This window comes from Poromitra crassiceps (genome assembly GCF_964638095.1).
Source record: "Poromitra crassiceps genome assembly, chromosome: 13".
NCBI classification, from domain to species: domain Eukaryota; kingdom Metazoa; phylum Chordata; class Actinopteri; order Beryciformes; family Melamphaidae; genus Poromitra; species Poromitra crassiceps.
The window spans coordinates 36,147,812-36,166,640 of NC_139644.1; the positions used below are offsets into that span (position 1 = coordinate 36,147,812).

Sequence of the window (18,829 nt, forward strand, 5' to 3'; positions counted from 1 at the left end):
TGACAGAACCAACACCATCCTACTTGATGCTTCTGTAATGGGAAAAACAGCCTTGAAGTGGTACAGTATTGGGTCTCACTGGGTCAGTATTGGGTCTCACTGGGTCAGAATTGGGTCTCACTGGATCAGTATTGGGTCTCATTGGGTCAGGATTGGGTCTCATTGGGTCAGGATTGGGTCTCACTGGGTCAGGATTGGGTCTCACTGGGTCAGGATTGGGTCTCATTGGGTCAGGATTGGGTCTCACTGGGTCAGGATTGGGTCTCACTGGGTCAGGATTGGGTCTCATTGGGTCAGTATTGGGTCTCACTGGGTCAGGATTGGGTCTCACTGGGTCAGGATTGGGTCTCACTGGGTCAGGATTGGGTCTCACTGGGTCAGGATTGGGTCTCACTGGGTCAGGATTGGGTCTCATTGGGTCAGGATTGGGTCTCACTGGGTCAGGATTGGGTCTCACTGGGTCAGGATTGGGTCTCACTGGGTCAGTATTGGGTCTCACTGGGTCAGTATTGGGTCTCACTGGGTCAGTATTGGGTCTCATTGGGTCAGGATTGGGTCTCACTGGGTCAGTATTGGGTCTCACTGGGTCAGTATTGGGTCTCACTGGGTCAGGATTGGGTCTCACTGGGTCAGTATTGGGTCTCACTGGGTCAGTATTGGGTCTCACTGGGTCAGGATTGGGTCTCACTGGGTCAGGATTGGGTCTCAATCAAGCTGATGGACTGCTGATATGTGATCACACCCTGCTAAGCAACTTAGTGCCATAACCCGTCTGAACCGGTAGAAACCTTTAGCGTTGGACCTTATCTCTTCCCCTAACATTTAATAGCGTTACCAAAAAGACAGAAAATTAACATGTTTTTGTGATTTTTTTCCCCCTTCTTCTTCAGAGGGAAGAATACAAGTGGAGAATTCTCCAGGGAATCTGCTGTTTGAAACAACTGTTTCTTGTAGCCTCTCATTCAAAGTAGCAGACTGTTGTTGCTTGACCTTAATTTATTGCAGTTATATTTCATCAGTGTTATGGTGTAATGCTTCATTTGGTGATGGCACAAGAGAAATAAAGGTTGTGAGGCATGATGGGAGATTTGTTGTGCTGTCATTCTTCCTGTAAATGACTGGACTCCAGTGCGTGCGTAAAAGAATGCATTGCTCATCTCTCCTCTGTGTTGGGTGTGCTTTACAGTGTCCCTCTGGACATGCTTTGCTGTGAGGGAACACAGTAGATAGGCATGCCGTAGTATGATACAAACAACACATTAGTGTTGTGAACTGAAACTCTCAGAGTAGGGTTCCTCAGGATTCTGTCAAACGCTCAACACCAGGAAGAAGACTGGAGTTAATTTCCCTAAGAAGGCTTGGCACGATCACCCTGTTGGAATGGGACATAAAAGGGGAAAAAATAACACCCCAAAACACAGAAGAACATTACAAAAAAAATCATTGGTGGAAACAACACAAAGTCAGAGATATAGCAGCCAGAAACAGCAATGGGGTAGAAAAAACTCAGAAAAGGCATGATTTCCTATGAAGATTGGTATTGGGAAAACATGACAAGAAAAGTCAACTGGTACACATTCTGGAAGCAAAGCTGTATTTCCATTTGAGAACTGCCAAACCCACGTTTGAGGAAATACTGACCATCGGGGCAAATATGAGGAACGCTCTGAATGTTTAGTCTTGAAAGAGCCACTCCCAGTCAGCTGTCCTCTCATACTCACCTGATATTCACCTCTCTGATTCATACTGGAATCTGTATCTGAATCTGTAAAAACACCATGACAAGATGGGATGCATGTATCATAAAAGGATGCTTCCAGCTGCAACCAGTGTTGGGGGTAACTCATTACAAAAGTAACATATTACATGTAATATATTACTTTTAGCAGTAACTCAGTAATATACATTTATTACTTATAGGATTTCAGTAATATTATACCAGTTAAGTTGTCAAGTAACTCAAGTTACAAATTGAGGTACATATTTTTTTTTAAATCAAAGCACATATTTAAATAAAGATACAATAATTTCCTAATCAAACTGTTTTTATGCAAATAACCACTACAGATGACAATAACAAAGGAAAAGAATAACATTTAGAATTTTGGATTGTTTACACTGACTTCAAGGCGGTTGACATTATTTCTCAGGATGGTTCCGGGGCAGCAATGTCATTCTGCTGCTGCTGTTGTTTTGGTGAAAGTAATGCAAAAGTAGTGTAATAAGTAACAAGTTACTCTACACAGACAGTAATATTGTAAAGTAACTTATTACTTTCAAATGAAAGTAACTAGTAATATGTAGTATATTACATTTTGAAAGTAACATGCCCAACACTGGCTGCAACACATAAACACTGAATTGCATGAGTGCAACCAATGAATGAATTACTCAACAATTCCCCATGGCGTCCTCAAGGTGTCAGTGTGTGAATGTGTTTATTAAAATATTCATTGCGACACCCAGCCGGAAGTGGTTTGCAGTCTATGGACAATATACAATTCATTATTTATTGATCTTAACACTACAGTATATTTACATCTGCTTTTACAGTATGACAGAGAGGGACGAACATCATCATCTTCAGGCAAACTTGTTTCAGCACCAGACATTCAAGTAGTATACTTTAACAGCAAAAGACAATTTAACGTGTACAGTTTGAAATCCAGATTCAGACTTACTGGCACAAGACATGTTTCATGGTAAAATTACAATTTTATGGACCCAAATCATTTTACTGCACACACAATACTTGAAAAAGATCCCGAAATGTGTATTAAATTCCTGTTTGAGCAAGTGAAGACAGTGTGCGTGTGTCACTTCCTGTTCTAACTGCACACAGAACAACGTTGAGTTTTAGCACCATGATGTAGCACCTATAGAACTTGACCTTACTGTTAGACCCACTGTTAAACAAGCACTGATTGGGAAAAGAATACACACTTCTCAATGTGCACGTGCAGAAACGGCATAGCCTACTATGCCTTTCTTATCATGCCCAATTATTTAAATATGGCCTCACTTCCCCTTCTTCAGCGGAGATCAAGATCAAGCCAAGACAAATCGTTTCGTTTTGCGATCCGTCATCTCATTTCTCTGTAGGCTATCGGAGGCCTTTCTCTGAATATTATTAACGCATCACTGCTGAACTGGCTCTGCAGCTGTTTATTTGTGCTGGCTCAGCTTTTAGTAAGGAATATCAGCATCATAGGCTAAACCTGCCAGACCAGGAAGGAATTTGGTCTCCTGTGAACCAGCCTCATAGAAACATGTACTTTTGACATGTCAGGATCTACTCCCAAGACCCATTTTGCATTTAAACAAAAATCTCCAAACAGTGTTTTTGTTGCATCTGTCCAGGAAAGTGTGGGAGGAGGATCATGTTTGGTCTTGGAGTCCTCCTCAAAGTCTTCTTGGAGAATCAAAGTACTCCCCAAATACTGTACATACTTTCAAAATCTCAACTATGCAAAACATTTGTCAATTGGTGCATTAAGGCTATTGAGTTGAACTGAGTATCACTGAGTAGGTATTACTTTTTCTATGAGGTATCGCCCAAAGTCACGAGAATTGTGGAGATTCAGAGGACATGGCGGGATCTGCTGAATGTGTTTTTATTTAAGTATCAAAGAAAGTATAGAACAACATGAATAGTACTATGCTGGTCCCAAGTCAGTCCATTGTTTGGGGTGTTCCATAATAACAGCCTTAAGAGTTTAACGTCGCTCCCTGGTTCTTTCTTACGCCACGCTGGCTTTGATGAGGTACCCGTTGAAAGTGATGTAGATGTCTACGTCGTCGCTGTAAATGGCGTTCTCCCTCTCCCTCTTGTACAGACGCATCCACACCTCGTCGTTCAGCCCCAGCACCAGCATCAGGCTCTGACTCTGCATGATGGAGCGGTCGCTGGGCTGGGCGTAGACGATCGCCCGCTCCACCTCGTTCTGCATGATGTGCAGGTACGTCTCCTTGAAGTTCCAGGTGTGGATGTTGACGTTGAAGAAGTAGATCCCCGGGACGTAGCAGTAGAATTTCCCCTTGAACATGTCGAAGTGGCCGTGGAGGTTGACAAAGACCGTGTCGAAGACCAGAGCTTGGTAGTACTCCAGGCTGTGGAGGGATTTGCGACGGCCGACGGAGAAGGCGGAGTGCTGGACTTTGCAGGGGTCTCCCGGAGGTCCCGCCTGGCCCTTGGTGCCTTTCGGACCCTCGGGACCCGTGGAGCCTGGAGGGCCTTCTAGTCCGGCTTTACCTGGTGTCCCTCTGTCGCCGCGGTCACCCTTGTCACCTGTGAGACATGGGTATGCGAATAAATGAGAATGTAAGAAAATGATATTGGACGTTTTGGGACATCTAACTGGTGGGATGATTTAAAACATCAAATGGTCAGTGGGAACTCGCTACATGCTTCTGGATCTGCAGTCACAACAAACTGTCACAGACAAGGTCAAATATTGAACACTTCACATATGCATGCATTAAGTATCGCACAAGTAACATGATGTATACAATTTGCTCAATGTTGTGTTTCTTTTGGCAGTGACGTCCTGCAGAATCATGATGAGTCAACTAGGAAGAAAGGAAGAAAAGGTCACAAGCTTTCTGCAGTGTTGAAGGATTTTATTCCAAAGCACTATCCATGTTGGAAAGGTCCATGTCAGCTACAACGTAAGCAGGAAACACAACAGAAACGACCAGAAATTGAACACATGTAGGACCGTCTTTTTGTGAGCCAAACAGGCAGCGCCAACCACTAATCGTTCAATTCACCATGTTCACACGGCGGCCATTTCTTGCGTTAACTCTCTCTGCCACATTGCCACCGAAGCTGAACCTTGTCACTAAAGCCCACTTTCTTTCACAGAGCCACTTATAGGGGCCATTTTGTCATATGGTATAGCCTAACAGTCTGCACATACTCATGGTATAGCCTAACAGTCTGCACATACTCATGGTATAGCCTAACAGTCTGCACATACTCATGGTATAGCCTAACAGTCTGCACATTCTCATGGTATAGCCTAACAGTCTGCACATACTCATGGTATAGCCTAACAGTCTGCACATACTCATGGTATAGCCTAACAGTCTGCACATACTCATGGTATAGCCTAACAGACTGCACATACTCATGGTATAGCCTAACAGTCTGCACATACTCATGGTATAGCCTAACAGTCTGCACATACTCATGGTATAGCCTAACAGACTGCACATACTCATGGTATAGCCTAACAGACTGCACATACTCATGGTATAGCCTAACAGTCTGCACATACTCATGGTATAGCCTAACAGTCTGCACATACTCATGGTATAGCTTAACAGTCTGCACATACTCATGGTATAGCTTAACAGACTGCACATACTCATGGTATAGCTTAACAGTCTGCACATACTCATGGTATAGCCTAACAGTCTGCACATACTCATGGTATAGCCTAACAGTCTGCACATACTCATGGTATAGCCTAACAGTCTGCACATACTCATGGTATAGCCTAACAGTCTGCACATACTCATGGTATAGCCTAACAGTCTGCACATACTCATGGTATAGCCTAACAGTCTGCACATACTCATGGTATAGCAGCCTAACAGTCTGCACATACTCATGGTATAGCCTAACAGTCTGCACATACTCATGGTATAGCAGCCTAACAGACTGCACATACTCATGGTATAGCCTAACAGTCTACACATACTCATGGTATAGCCTAACAGACTGCACATACTCATGGTATAGCCTAACAGACTGCACATACTCATGGTATAGCCTAACAGTCTGCACATACTCATGGTATAGCCTAACAGTCTGCACATACTCATGGTATAGCCTAACAGTCTGCACATACTCATGGTATAGCCTAACAGTCTGCACATACTCATGGTATAGCCTAACAGTCTGCACATACTCATGGTATAGCCTAACAGACTGCACATACTCATGGTATAGCCTAACAGTCTACACATACTCATGGTATAGCCTAACAGTCTGCACATACTCATGGTATAGCAGCCTAACAGTCTGCACATACTCATGGTATAGCCTAACAGTCTGCACATACTCATGGTATAGCCTAACAGACTGCACATACTCATGGTATAGCCTAACAGTCTGCACATACTCATGGTATAGCCTAACAGACTGCACATACTCATGGTATAGCCTAACAGTCTGCACATACTCATGGTATAGCTTAACAGTCTGCACATACTCATGGTATAGCCTAACAGACTGCACATACTCATGGTATAGCCTAACAGTCTGCACATACTCATGGTATAGCCTAACAGTCTGCACATACTCATGGTATAGCCTAACAGTCTGCACATACTCATGGTATAGCCTAACAGTCTACACATACTCATGGTATAGCCTAACAGTCTGCACATACTCATGGTATAGCCTAACAGTCTGCACATACTCATGGTATAGCCTAACAGTCTGCACATACTCATGGTATAGCCTAACAGTCTGCACATACTCATGGTATAGCCTAACATACTATGCTCATCAGTCTGCACACACTCAGCATTTTGTCATCATGTGCATGCAGTGAAAATGTTTAACTATTTCTCAACCCCCAGAAAGTGTGTCCTTTGAACATGAGAGGTTTTGAATCTTCACATTTTGGAATACATGCAATTCTGATTGATGTCTTGAATGTGGCTGGCATGTCAGCTACATTATAATGGTGATCATCATAAAATGCTAAATGTTATCTTAAAAAGGGAAGCGACATGTTTATTCTGCCCACAGCAGGAAAAGAACATTTTCTGTGTAATTTCAACTGATGAATAGATAGTCATGTGCTTCACAGAAACATGCACATCCCCATACACACAAATACATACAACACACACACACACACACACACACACACACACACACACACACACACACACACACACACACACACACACACACACACACACACACACACACACACACACACACACACACACACACACACACACACACACGTACACAGATATGAAAAGATATGATGCCGGTAAGAGTTCATATAAATCCAGAGGCTGACCGAACTGCCATTACTCCTATCAGAGTTCATCACCTCCAACAACATGGCTTCAGTGAAAAAGCTCAGCTTTCTGCTGACAGTTCTTGTGAGCAGAAACTATGCTGAGCCCGACATCTACTGTACTTGCTAGAAAGAAAGGATGGAAATTGTTCAATTCCAACAATGGACAATAGATTCTATATCTTTAAAGACACAACTGAAGGACGCCGACCCTTATGGAACACATTTGGCCTGCTTCGGGGAGAGTCTGCACTGCGTCAGAGCATGGGGAATCGAATTCGCACTGGGAGTTTTGGTACGTCTTTCGAAATCCTGAACCTGACTGAGGCTGACTCTGGACGGTATGGAATGATGACCAGCTCCGATATGTTTTGGTTCCAGACGGAGTATTTGAGCAGCCAGCAGCAGCCCTCTGCAGATCACCGCTCGGGACGCGTCGCCCCGCAGCTGCTGCCCGTTTTCTGAAGAGGACCAAGCAGACGAGGACAGGTGTTATGCCGAGAAATGCCCCCCCGGCGAGAATGCCCCCCCTGCTCTATAACGAGTGAGAGCGAGCGGGGGGGGGGGGGGGGTTGAGTAAATCTATGAAGCCTCGTTTCCTTGTCTCATAACGAGTGAGAGCGAGCGGAGGGGGGGGGGGGGGGTTGAGTTGTGAGACACAGCTCCCAATGTAGGTCAACATTAGGCTACTGTTTAAAGACTAATCTTATTATATAAGTACAGGGTACCAGATTTGGCCTAATTGCACAACAACACAACACTTGCCCTGTAACCTAAGTACAGATTTGGTACAAGTAGGCTTCTTACAGGGTAAATTCACATCATACCCTCTACTTAGCCTGTAAGTACAGAGAAATGACATGTTTTTGGAGTGTGTAACCTCTCAATGTCACTCACAAACAGCCATAAATATCAGCTGGTGACATTGAGAAGAAACGAGGCTTCATAGATTTACTCAACCCCCCCCTTCCCCCCCGCTCGCTCTCACTCGTTATAGAGCAGGGGGGGCATTCTCGCCGGGGGGGCATTTCTCGGCATAACACCGGCACCCTGGAGGCGAGAAGGAGAAGGAGGAGGGGGGCCGAGGAGGAAGAAGCAGCCAGAGGTTCCTCGCACAAGATGGCTGCTGTGTCCTCTGCCTCCGAGACTGGTAAGTGGGTTTTTCTCCCCCCCCCCCCCCCCCCCTCCCCTCCCATCATCTTCACTGCAAGACCTCTGGCGCAAAAACTCCTACGAGCCATATTGGTGTTGGAGACACGCACAATGCAAGACAAACTGTTGCACGAGTCCACTTGCTGTGTTTGGGAAGCTCACATAGAAAGTGTCAGCAGCAGTGAGTCGGCCACTGGGGGTGAATGAATGAACTTCATCCTTCAGACTGTCTCTCATCTCTCCTCTCGGCATCCTTTGCCCGAGCCAGCGTCTGTCTCCATGCCATCTTCTCACATTACATATTCTGCCGTGGTGCCATCCCGTCCAAACGTATTATTTCCCTTTGATTTGTACTCCGAACACATCATATTTTGTCTTCACGGCACGCCGTCTCCTCTGGAAGGCGTCCAAGGTTCGTCCTCTCTGACCCAGTTGTGTCCCCAAAGTGCAAAAAGCAGGCAGGAGAGATGGAGGCTGTATTTGTCCCCGTGGAGGAGAGACAGAGAGACTTGATTTGCCGCCGCGGGAGAATTGTTTTGCAGCATAATCACAAGGCATTTCATCACAACATCACAAAGTCACACGTGAGACATACTCGAACATACCCCATATCATCAGAGGGGCAACTTGTGAACAGGCAAGGCAGGCAACTGCTTGGGGCCCCAGTCCATTAGGGCCCCCTGAGGCCTGACAAACTTTACTCCACGGCAGTGACCACAAACCCCTATCCATTAAAGAACCAATGGAAAATTTGCAGTGGCATTGAAACCTCCCTAACGGGGCTCCATGTCATCCCCTGGCCTGGACAATTTTGAATGACGTCAATTCACTTTCACTTTCAATTTCAAGTCAATGGGCTCTATTCTCCCACAGGCCATCGGCGCTATTACGGGCCTTAACCGCAAAAAAACGTGCCTTGCGCCTGTTTCGGCAAGATAGCAATAGGCTTTAGGCTGCCAAATGCGCTTTAGGCCGAATGGGCGTGGCGCAGTCCCAAAGTGGGCGTGTCGGCGCTAAATACCAGCCTAGTGATATCTTGGGACCTGGCCTACATTTAGCGCTTTGCGCTTTTGAAAAGCAGGCCTAATTCTGTGCCTTCACTGCTTCTTCTCTGTCACCCTTCTCTCTCTCTCTCTCTGAGTTCCCAGCATGCATTGTGTTTCTTCATTTCGCTACTAAATAGCCACCAAATGAGCCAAAATAGATATAAAAGGTAGTTCTAAATTAATGTGTAATGGTAACACAGCCTGCCATTGTCAACATTTCAATATTGGACCAAATAAAACATCGAAATGAAAACACCACCCTATGTGAAACATATATGTCCTCCTGGGCCTATATATACCCCTTGTCGAGTTAACGTGATTTAGAGAAGTAACAGCGGAACGCGCTTCGGAACGCGCTTCTAATGGCATCTGCTATACTGTGATGTCCCTCCAATAACTTGGCCCTATTTCACATTTAGTTTTACAATAAAAACACATTTATGCAATGACTTGACATAATGTAGGGTATATTTATGTGCATCATCCTTCCTGCAGCAGGCGAGAGAAAATGATATCTTTCTGGACAAACTTTCACCAATCTAATAGGCTATATTTTTCTAGCTGATGCATAGAACATTATTTTCACTTTGATCTTGCTATAGTGTAGCGTATTTACATGCTTGCAGTATTGAAACTGCAGTTAGATTGGTTTGAGAAGCATAATAATATGGAATAATAGCCTATAATGCAGACAGACAGGCTGGATGAAGGGAGGGGGGGGGGGCAGAGCGTTTGGCTTTCGTCTGGTTTTGCGGGATCACTGGAATTGGAGCTAAAAAGGCAAGCGTGCGATTCGTTTATTGCACTTATCCAATGAGCATGATGGTGCATAATTTTACGCCTAAAAGGCGTGGTTGTAATGCTTTGGGCTGCATCTAGCGCCAGCACGACGATATCAAGTGCGCCTGTCCACGCCCACTGCTTTGATCTGCGCCTGCCGCTCGGCCTAGAAACTGCGCCGATGCAACGATAGGGGCCAATATGTGACTCATTCCTTCCCGTCAAACTTGTATGATTCACGTATTCTCTTGAAATGAAGTAAATTAATTTATCTGGAACTCAAAACGAAAGAGAAAAAAGAGGACATGGGGGAAAAAACAATCAGACTTTTGGGGCTGGAACAGAATATTTTCAGAGGGAACTGCATCCCCGAAGCGCCAGGTTCAGATGTTGAAGAACAGTTCCACACTCCGCATCTCCGACATCACCATTGATGACATAACCATGTTCAAATGTTTGGTACTAGATGGACAGAGGTGCATTGGATCCCATGAGATGCTCGTGCTTCCAATTGGAAGCACGAGAGACTGGGAATTACTCCCTGGTCATCCCATTCCTTATGCTCAACCATTCAGGGTTTTTTAGATGTCATGCTAGATTTGGCAGTGGCTTCAATCTGTTGGTGTGCCTCGAGCCTGAAGCTCAAATCCAGCTCTTCTCAGTGGGAGGACAAGTCAATCTCAGCTGTAACTCCTCCGACCTAGAAGAGAGACAATTTGTGGTGTGGTTTGTACGGACAGCCCGCCATCATGGTGTCGTTCTGGTCCTGGACTCGCTGCACCACTACAGAGAGCTTCCTGATGATCTGAAGAGGAGGGCTAACCTGTCTTCTTCCGACGCCACTCTGATCCTGTCTAACCTCTCGCTACAGGACAAAGGGGAGTACTGGTGTTCTGTTTTTGTCCGTAAAGATGACCTGAATACTATGTGTGAATCAACAAACAAGATCATGTTAACCTATCAGGAGCCCTTTGGCAGCGACTCCTGGTCCTTTGCAGCGCGGGCTTCACTGGTGAGCTTCGGTCTGCTTGGACTAATCTGCGCTGTGGTCGCTGTGGTCCTGAAGACCAGAGTGAAGGAGGAAGCTAGAGATGCAGTCAGACAACATGGGGACAGCAGTGATGGAAGAGGAGGATGAGGAGGAAGTGGTAGGATAGGGAAGAGGAGAGACTTTGTATGAATGAAATGAAAAATGGAAAATCTCACAACTAAACGGAGGGAAAAGTGATTACAATCACAACATCACATTAAAGACTGAAGACTGATGCATCGCACCACCAAACAAACACCACCCACACCCACACACACACACACACACACACACACACACACACACACACACACACACACACACACACACACACACACACTCACCCATCACCCCCCCACACACACACACCCGCCCACTCACCCCCCAAACACGCACACCCGCCCACTGCCTCTTCTCGCACTGTACATATTGCATTGTGTAGGAAATTCATATTTAGACTATTTTTGCAGTTTTGCAGATACTTGTTTAGTTTGACAGTAATGTTAAAGGTGATGATGTCATGATGATGTCATTCATTCAGAAATGACCTTGCTGGCATCAACTACTAAATGACTGCAAAACTGCAGTGTTTGGATATGTGTGAGATCATGTGCAAAATATAGTTATTTGTTATCATTTTGAAATTTGCATTTGTGCTTGATATTAAATGTATCTGTATATTTGTATGCTCTCCAAACAATTGTCAAAGGATACAATTCATTTAACTTGGACCAGTGAATCCCATTCAGAATGTGTTGGAAAATGTAACTGATAGCATGAGGTCATTTAATGTAAAAAAAAAAAAAAAATTAAATAAACGACTAGAAATGTAATTTTTCAACATCAGACTGATGACTTGTAGTAATAATAACAAATACTTATAGATTGCAATAGTGATGTCGTTTTTAGTCTTACAGCAATGAAATATGAATAAAGTCTGATGGCTTTTGGGATCATACAATTGTTTTCTTAATGGCGCTAAAAACGTGTTTTCACTCATTTTATCGAGTCAAACAAAACCACAAATGTAATAATGATAGCAAGACTTCTGGACCTTGTGCAAGCACAGGCCTGGCGTGACTGCTTTTTAGTTGATTACTGATAGTGAGCATTTCATTCCAGCTCTTGTGCAATCAATCAACATTCATACAGAAATGAAATATGTGAAAACCTCATTGCATCTTAATTAAGTTCAAGAGCGTGGTGCGGGTTTTTTCAGATTTTATATTTTGGGCTCCTAATTAAAAACAGGCCGCCAGGGCAGAAATATGGAGTGAAAAGATGGCATTCTAAATTACTTAATGGGTGTTTTCCTCTTGGGGTTTTATCTCTTGTTTCATGATGTGGGTGTTGTGAACGCCTTTGAGATACGAAGTGTGATAAAGAGCTGCTATACAATTCAAGTTTACTTGACGACTTTAAATGAATCCTATCCTCACTGACTTGGAGAAAGACATTCCCACCTTTATTTCCTCTCGCTTAGACTATTTGCTATTTGCTAGGCTGGAGAACCCTGGGACCTTGGGAAATCTATGTTTTGTTGTCAAAAACTCTGTCAGAATTCTAAACCAAATTAGGAGTGTTTAGAGTTTACCGGATGTTTCTGTCTATACGCCAATTTGTTTCAATCACACTTTTCTGCCTCCATGGTCAGACAGAAACTACCATGCTTGGAGTGAGAAGGGGCTAGTTTCCATCAAGGACCTATACATAGATGGCCATTTTGCATCCTTTGATCTACTAAAGAGGCAGTTTGAGCTGCCCGGCACGAACTGGCTCAGATTCCTGCAACTCAGAAATTATGTTCGGTCCAAGATTCGCTCTTTTGAAGTGCTCCCACATGAACATGCCTTTTTCGATGTGCTGCTGAGCCCTCCTCACTCCAAGCATCTTATTTCTAGATTTGTATGTCTGTTTGACAATTGTACCACAGCCTCTACTGAGAGGATTAGAGAAGCTTGGCAGGGGGAACTTGGCATTGACTTATCTGATATTCTATGGAATATGAGTCTGTCTGTGATACAACTCTGTTCAGTTAATATTAGACACCAACTGATTCAATTTAAAAATCACTCACGGTCTTCACTATTCTAACCATAATTTACCATCCACCACTGTGTGACAGGTGTCATGTATCGGAGGGCAAAGTATTCGACTGGTACTCTAAGGCCTACAAAGTGACCCTTCAGCCGGAGGCAGAGCTCGCCATCTTCGGCTGCTCGGACTCCTCTTTGAGCTTTCCTACAGCTGTGCAGCAAGCTCTGACACAGGGGACAATCGTTGCTAAGAAACTCATTTTACAGGAAGTCCCCCTCCCCACCATCTTTTCAGCCATGGTTGGCGGGTATGATCTCTGTCATATGGATGGAGAGACTTAGGTTCCTGAGAATCAACTCACTCTGGAGATTTCCGGTTGTTTGGGGCCCGTTTCTGGCCTACCTTGACGAGGTTAGGGATGATGGGTGACTCGTGTGGGACCCTATGCCATGCATAACCTTTAGTGTGTGTGTGTGTGTGTGTGTGTGTGTGTGTGTGTGTGTGTGTGTATGTTTCTTTTCTTTTCTTGTCTGTTTTTTTTTGTTGGTTATTTGTGAAAAAGAAAATAGAGGGAGACTGTACATTCTGAGTTACTTATTGTTTCATTGGAGATTGTCTGATTGCAACCAATGTGTACCGTACTCTACCTTGCAAATAAAAACACTTAAATAACTAAGAATGCAAAGTCTCTGTGTGTGAGTAGAAATGGTGTGCGGGCACAGCTATGCCATTTTACCTGTGATCACGCTGAATCAGGAAGTGTACAGAGCACCCCTGCGAGTGACCAAAGTAGCTGGATTTTAGATAATTAAGTAATTAGGGCCGACTAAATGGGCAAAAATGGAATTAGTGCATTGCCAAAATGAGTCAACACGGGTTCAGCACCATGGAGAGCTCCATAATGGAGGAGCACAGCTGAGCGGAGTTTTTAATTAGGGCCCCTAACCCCTATGTGGTAGAAACAACAACCGGCCTGAGGAGCTTACAGTCTTTTAAATCACTTAAAATAATTATAATCAAACTTGCTTTCTGTACCGATTCATTTACTTTTTTTTCTATTATGGGATAACTTTTCACTTTTACAAACATGACACATCTGTCAAGTCGCTCTGCTGTAGTAATCTACCTTTGAGGATGGTCATGTTGATGTAGGCGTGGACCTCCGGCATGTGGTTGAGCCCTGTGGTGGGAGGCTGTTCTGCGCTGCCCTCTGCTGGCTCCAGGTGGTCACAGCAACGTCTGCAGGGAGCAGGAGGGGCGCTGGAGGCGGGCACCGTGGCCACCGGGGAGGACAGGGACAGAAGGCCAGGGAGCAGGACGAGGACACCAAACATGGCCGTGCCTGAAGCCAGAGCAGGGGACAAGAGAAACTAAACAAAAGAAAAGAAACAAAACAAACCATTGAAACTCGTTGGCCTCTGACCTTTGAATTCCTTTCTACTGGTTACTCGGCGTTGCTGATTTAGTCATTTAAGCCTATTGTAGCCTGTGTTGCACTCATGGTAAATGATGGATTAGAGTGTGTGTGTGTGTGTGTGTGTGTGTGTGTGTGTGTGTGTGTGTGTGTGTGTGTGTGTGTGAGGGAAGTGCCTAAATACAGTCACTCCCTGCTTCCACACTCAGTGTAAGCACATCAAAACATTAAAAAAGTCCATTTGAGGGTGGAGAGATGGTGTGCAGCAGTGTAGCAAGCGTGCAAAAAGTGAGGCTACATTTAGCAGATTAAAAATCAAAAGTTAATGTGTTTATCACCTGATTGGTAATAACGGAAAACGGAAAATTATCTAGGCTTGACAGCATGTTTGTGTGCTTTCCTGATTTGGGGCCAATAGACAGCCAGTCAAATATTCTGCTATGACTGTTTTTCCAGCTGTGCATTCATTAAAGAAATCAAGATATTTGTTATTATAAAATAGCAAGTTGAATTGGGAGGAACAGTCAATGAAAGTTTAAGGTTAAGAGTTAAGAGATTATCATTCAGGTCACACACTGAAAACACATATCAAACCCCTTACATGTTAAGTAAGGTGAAATCTGAGCGTGTTGAATAGCTCTTCCATTCAACAGTAAAAACACATGTACTCGCTAATGTCTCTAAGCAGCTGTTTGGCAAAAAGGACCATTATGCGTCCTAGATGTCATTCCCGGACAACTGGAAAGCTTGAGAGAGGAAACTGAGATCCTCCTGAGCCAGACAAAACTAGCCGAAAGAGAGGACAGAAGAGTCAAGAATGGTGGAAAAAAGAGCAGAATGCAACAGAAAGCACAGGCTGGGTTGATAGAGCATGGATAGACAGAAACTACAGGTGTTTATGGGTTGATAGAGGATGGATAGACAGAAACCACTGGTGTTTATGGGTTGATAGAGGATGGATAGACAGAAACCACAGGTGTTTATGGGTTGATAGAGGATGGATAGACAACAGGTGTTTATGGGTTGATAGAGGATGGATAGACAGAAACCACAGGTGTTTATGGGTTGATAGAGGATGGATAGACAGAAACTACAGGTGTTTATGGGTTGATAGAGGATGGATAGACAGAAACTACAGGTGTTTATGGGTTGATAGAGGATGGATAGACAGAAACCACAGGTGTTTATGGGTTGATAGAGGATGGATAGACAGAAACCACTGGTGTTTATGGGTTGATAGAGGATGGATAGACAGAAACTACAGGTGTTTATGGGTTGATAGAGGATGGATAGACAGAAACTACAGGTGTTTATGGGTTGATAGAGGATGGATAGACAGAAACTACAGGTGTTTATGGGTTGATAGAGGATGGATAGACAGAAACTACAGGTGTTTATGGGTTGATAGAGGATGGATAGACAGAAACCACAGGTGTTTATGGGTTGATAGAGGATGGATAGACAGAAACCACTGGTGTTTATGGGTTGATAGAGGATGGATAGACAGAAACCACAGGTGTTTATGGGTTGATAGAGGATGGATAGACAACAGGTGTTTATGGGTTGATAGAGGATGGATAGACAGAAACTACAGGTGTTTATGGGTTGATAGAGGATGGATAGACAGAAACTACAGGTGTTTATGGGTTGATAGAGGATGGATAGACAACAGGTGTTTATGGGTTGATAGAGGATGGATAGACAGAAACCACAGGTGTTTATGGGTTGATAGAGGATGGATAGACCACCGGTGTTTATGGGTTGATAGAGGATGGATAGACAGAAACCACAGGTGTTTATGGGTTGATAGAGGATGGATAGACAGAAACCACAGGTGTTTATGGGTTGATAGAGGATGGATAGACAGAGCAATGCTGACCATGCTTGATGATTAGTGTAATGAAGTGCAGTCTGCAGGATTTTCCACACAGTTGTGATGGCTGAACCGGTGTAGGTACGGATTCTACTCGGGTTACGGATTTGGCTCGGCTCGGGGTCCATAATGGGGTCTAACCCTAACCCAAACCCTAACGCTAAACCTGACCCCTAACCCTAACTCTGATTCATATTTTTAATGTCTATCATGTCTGATAACATCAGTAGCTTAGTGTTAGCTTGTTAGCTAATCTAAAACGGTCGGCCATTTTGCCCACGTTAATCCCACCACGTGCCCGACGTACAGCCAATCAAATGCGAGCTATTTCTGAAGGCGATCTGCATCGACACCGGCATCATCATTTGAGGTTGAGCACAGAAGTAAAAAACAGTGAAAAATAAAACACGTCATCATATCGAAACAACAGAATAAGTCGATTTCCAATTGCTCCAAAAACTACATATATGAGCGAGTGTCCTTGTGTCTTTTCATCATGTTTCGACGCCACCGCTGTAGTGGTGACAGCAGGAGAGGCTCGGTGTTCGCTCAGTGTATAATCATATAAGAAAATGAGCAAATATTGATGGTTAAGACCGATCACAACAGTCCCTTGGCAGCTCTGTTAAACCGCAGATTGTCGTTCCATTCAAGACAGCTGGAGGTTGCCTCACACACAACGTCAATGTCTGATGGGACAAGGTCACGTGACTAGTGGTCACGTGACGTGTGACTAGCCCTCGCCTCTCCCACGTCGTTGATTTCTGATGGAGGGGGGGCTACCTTTCTCTTCGGGGTCTCATGGGGGTCCTGACCGAATGTCAGTTTTTGACAGGTTGGCATTGCGAGCTATTTCAATATCAGACTGTCGTTACGTTAAAGACTGCCAGAGGTTGCCGCTACTTCCTGTTTACAGCTCCTGACTCTAGTGTAGGATATATGCACTGCACACATGCAATTTACTCACATGACCGCAAGAGGCATTCCTATAGTCGTTTTAACCCCCTTGAAAATCGACCAATGTTGTCGTTTTCCTTGTGAGGACAGGCTGAAAAATACACTCTCCACTGAGTACATAGATTTTCAGTCATGTGCCATCGTCACCTCAGAGTCTACCGGTTTGCATCCCAGTCAAACACAACAGCAGCCGATTGCACTGATGAACTGGCGTTCTCCTACATCGCGTCGCGTGCATGGTCGCGTGTTGCACACAAAGATCATAATACGGACGTTGAACACTACAACTTACTTCCCTGACAGCTAGAACCACATTTTTCTTCTCGCCAATTCTCAATGGCTTCCTTGTTTTGCTTTAATTAAAAACTTTAATTGGTGATTTTTTACATTTGTTGTGTGTGCAGCCCACCACACAACAGCTTTTAGCTATGTTTAATTCAAGGAAAATGACGCTGGTGTGTGGGAGTGAATGGAGCGCTTTCCCCCGTGATGGGCGTGGCCTATTTCATGCAGTGTCTCTATTGGTCAGCAGCCCGTGGGAAAGCTAACATACAGTATGCCTGTAGCACTTTACAATAAGGGTCACTCAATTAATCATTAGTTAATGGTGTTTATTAACCCCAACTATAACCATTAACTAACCCTAAACTATAACAGGAACACATTAGTAAACATTTACTAGACACATTCATTGACAGTTAACTATAACGCTTCATTGAATGACCCTTATTGTAAAGCGTGTTAGCAGTAGCAGCCTAAGCCTAATGGAGTTTGACATTCAGTGTTCTTCTGGGACGTGTTTGAAGGAGATCAACTGTTAGTAGGCTATAATACTGGACATTCCCTGGCGTGGGTGCGCTGATGTATTTCCAACAGCCTCTGCGTTATAAAGAGAAGGTTTATTATCTTTGGTCCAAACAGTGTTTTATCCAGTCCATTCATCATGACAGTGGAAATCTGTGGCTCCTGTAGGAATTATGTTGAGATTTCCACATTTAATCAACAAGGACCATGTGTGTTTGGAGACATTGCCCATTAGTGTGTTTGATATATGGCAGTACAGCACCAACCCAGGATATTGCATAACAACTTCATGGAAAACCCTGAAATGAATCTGGAAATTCGCTGCACGTTTTGTGCAAGTGTAAAAACTGCTGGAATTCCTTCCTTTGTTTAGCCTATAAAAGAAAAAAGTGAGAAGTTGCTATTTAGGCCTAATGGAAACATTATACCAAAAAGGGTTTGATTTGACCGGCTAACTGCTCCCACGCAAAAACCTGGGGGGAAAAAGTATATGTTGACCTCAAGTTTTCCCAGCCTTGCAGGGCAGGATGTGAAGGTCAAAAGTTGACCGGGTGCGACTGTGATGCGTTCAGCAGCTGTCTGACTCTCACTGCTGCTGCAACCTATCTCATGTGCAGAGCCGAAACAAAACACTATAAATATAATTATGAAACATTGCACATTTCTACTGTAGGCTATTTCGGCATATTT

General features: G+C 44.1%; 1 protein-coding gene across 1 annotated transcript in view; it reads right to left on the reverse strand.

The window, feature by feature from the left end:
* Positions 1–2,635: 2,635 nt before the first annotated feature.
* LOC310788530 (complement C1q tumor necrosis factor-related protein 6-like) overlaps positions 2,636–18,829 on the reverse strand; it is a gene marked incomplete at its 5' end in the record, with an annotated part of 22,473 nt that continues 6,279 nt past the window's right edge. The window contains 2 exons of the mRNA XM_083650068.1: positions 2,636–4,288; positions 14,218–14,433. Coding sequence (XP_083506194.1) covers positions 3,741–4,288; positions 14,218–14,433 — 764 coding nt within the window. The 3' untranslated portion in view covers positions 2,636–3,740. The remainder of the gene's footprint in view (positions 4,289–14,217; positions 14,434–18,829) is intronic.